The sequence below is a fragment of the Lactuca virosa genome, chromosome 5 (genome assembly GCF_052849685.1).
Source record: "Lactuca virosa cultivar CGN04683 chromosome 5, Lactuca_virosa_CGN04683_v6, whole genome shotgun sequence".
Classification (NCBI taxonomy): Eukaryota; Viridiplantae; Streptophyta; class Magnoliopsida; order Asterales; family Asteraceae; genus Lactuca; species Lactuca virosa.
In genome coordinates this window covers 229,720,929-229,722,641 of record NC_136430.1, presented here as the reverse complement: position 1 = coordinate 229,722,641, position 1,713 = coordinate 229,720,929, and the positions used below count along the sequence as shown (strand labels likewise).

General features: G+C 36.8%; 1 protein-coding gene across 1 annotated transcript; it reads left to right on the top strand.

The window, feature by feature from the left end:
- Positions 1-383: 383 nt before the first annotated feature.
- On the top strand, positions 384-1,377 carry LOC145112451 (FBD-associated F-box protein At5g56370-like). The gene is made up of 2 exons (XM_079048614.1): positions 384-871; positions 1,086-1,377. The coding sequence occupies exons 1-2, from the start codon at positions 384-386 to the stop codon at positions 1,375-1,377; spliced, it is 780 nt and encodes a 259-aa protein (XP_078904740.1).
- Positions 1,378-1,713: the final 336 nt, after the last annotated feature.

Sequence of the window (1,713 nt, the reverse complement as noted above, 5' to 3'; positions counted from 1 at the left end):
GGATGAGAAAGAAGAAAGAACGAAATAGTTAGGGCAAATCGTGGAAGGAAGAAGATGGAGGCATGTGGGATGTGGCCGGCGGACAATGAAAGAAAAGGCACAAGAGGGTTAGGAAAAGACGGTAATGAGTTTTTTGACTTTCTAGAGAGAGAGAGATATTATTTTTTATTCTTAGTTATTTAAATACCAAAATAAATAAATAAAATATAAAAAAGAAATGAGAAAAAGGGCAAAATCAACTTTGTGTATCATGGACCAAAAACTTATAAAAACTTTAATCTTGGACGTTCTAATGCAAGTTGAAAAATTTTTGGAAATACACGTACCAATCTTGCAATTTTGTCTATGAATGACTTTTGATTCACATCACCAAAGGGAAGGGCATGGAGAAATCAGAGCGACCAAAGGCATCAAATTGCGAAGATGGGGTCGATTTCATCAGTAACATGCCGGGTGCTATTCTTCTTTTGATTCTTTCACGTCTTCCATCCACAGAAGAAGCAATTCGAAGCAGCATTTTGTCCAGACGATGGAGGTATTTGTGGACTGCAGTTCCCTCTATAAACATACGTTACAGACGAAAATGCAAAAAAACCACATTCAAAGAGTTTGTGTATTGGGTTCTAGCAAACAAAACCGTAGATTTGGATAGTGTTCGTCTATTTTGTGGCGATTACTACCGTATGTCAACAGTCTGGCGGTGGATTCATGTCGCAGTTAGGAAAAATGTCAAACAACTTCACTTGTGGTTTCACCCTAAGAAGCTTACCGACGAATTCGCGATGCCCCATTGTCTGGCGACTTGCGGTTCGTTGGAGGTATTAAAGTTGTCTTTGTCGGCACATCGTCTAAGGTTGCCTAATATTATGAGGTTTCCGGCACTTAATATAGGGTTCTTGATTTGACCTATGTTCGCTTATTGGAAGACGACTATTTGATTAATATAGTTTTCTCGAAAGCTGCCCTTTGCTTGAGGACTTGAGTTTGACATGCTGCTTCATGAACGGACTTGATCTTCTTTGTATTTCATGTCCGAAACTCAAAAAGCTGACAATTGAAAGTGACGAATATTTGCTATTATGCAGTGGCATTAAGATTTTTTGCCCAAAACTGGTGGATATGGATTTACGAGGTCGAATAGCTGATAACATTTTGTTTGAATGTCTAAACTCCTTGAAGGTAGCTTTGATACAGCCTGATTTGGAGGGGTCCCAAGGGAGCACCATATATATTTTGTTTCCTGGAATTTCTCGTGTGAAAATGGTCAAGTTTTTCAAATTTAATGGTGAAGAACCGGAACTAGTTATAGAGTGGTTTGAAGATTTATTGTATTTGTTTTTCACTTGGGGTGATATTGGAGACAGGTTCCTTGATTGATGGTAACTGTCAAAGTCAAACTAATTACTCTTTTGAATAACTGATTTTATTAGCATTCTGTTAAACTCTAACTAGATTTCCAGATCTCATGTGGATGCTTTTTGGATTTGGATTTTTGCTTCATTTTCAACTTTAACTAGAAGATACTTGTTTGGTTTTACAATTTTGTTCTATAAAAACCTAGCAAGTGTAATTACAAACATTAGTATGTATAATTGTGACACTTCTGAGTATTAGAGAAGGAGTTGACTATTGATTGGTCCTGTGTTTGACTTCATAGTTGACCTCCTTAAGTGTTATATAATATGACAGATATTATATATGTATGATAGAGGG

Bases quoted from the DNA above. Each gene is read 5' to 3' on its own strand.
- LOC145112451 (XM_079048614.1), top strand. From the start codon at position 384: ATGGAGAAATCAGAGCGACCAAAGGCATCAAATTGCGAAGATGGGGTC. The intron at 872-1,085 runs GTTTCCGGCACT...GCTATTATGCAG, and splicing joins AGGTTGCCTAATATTATGAG to TGGCATTAAGATTTTTTGCC.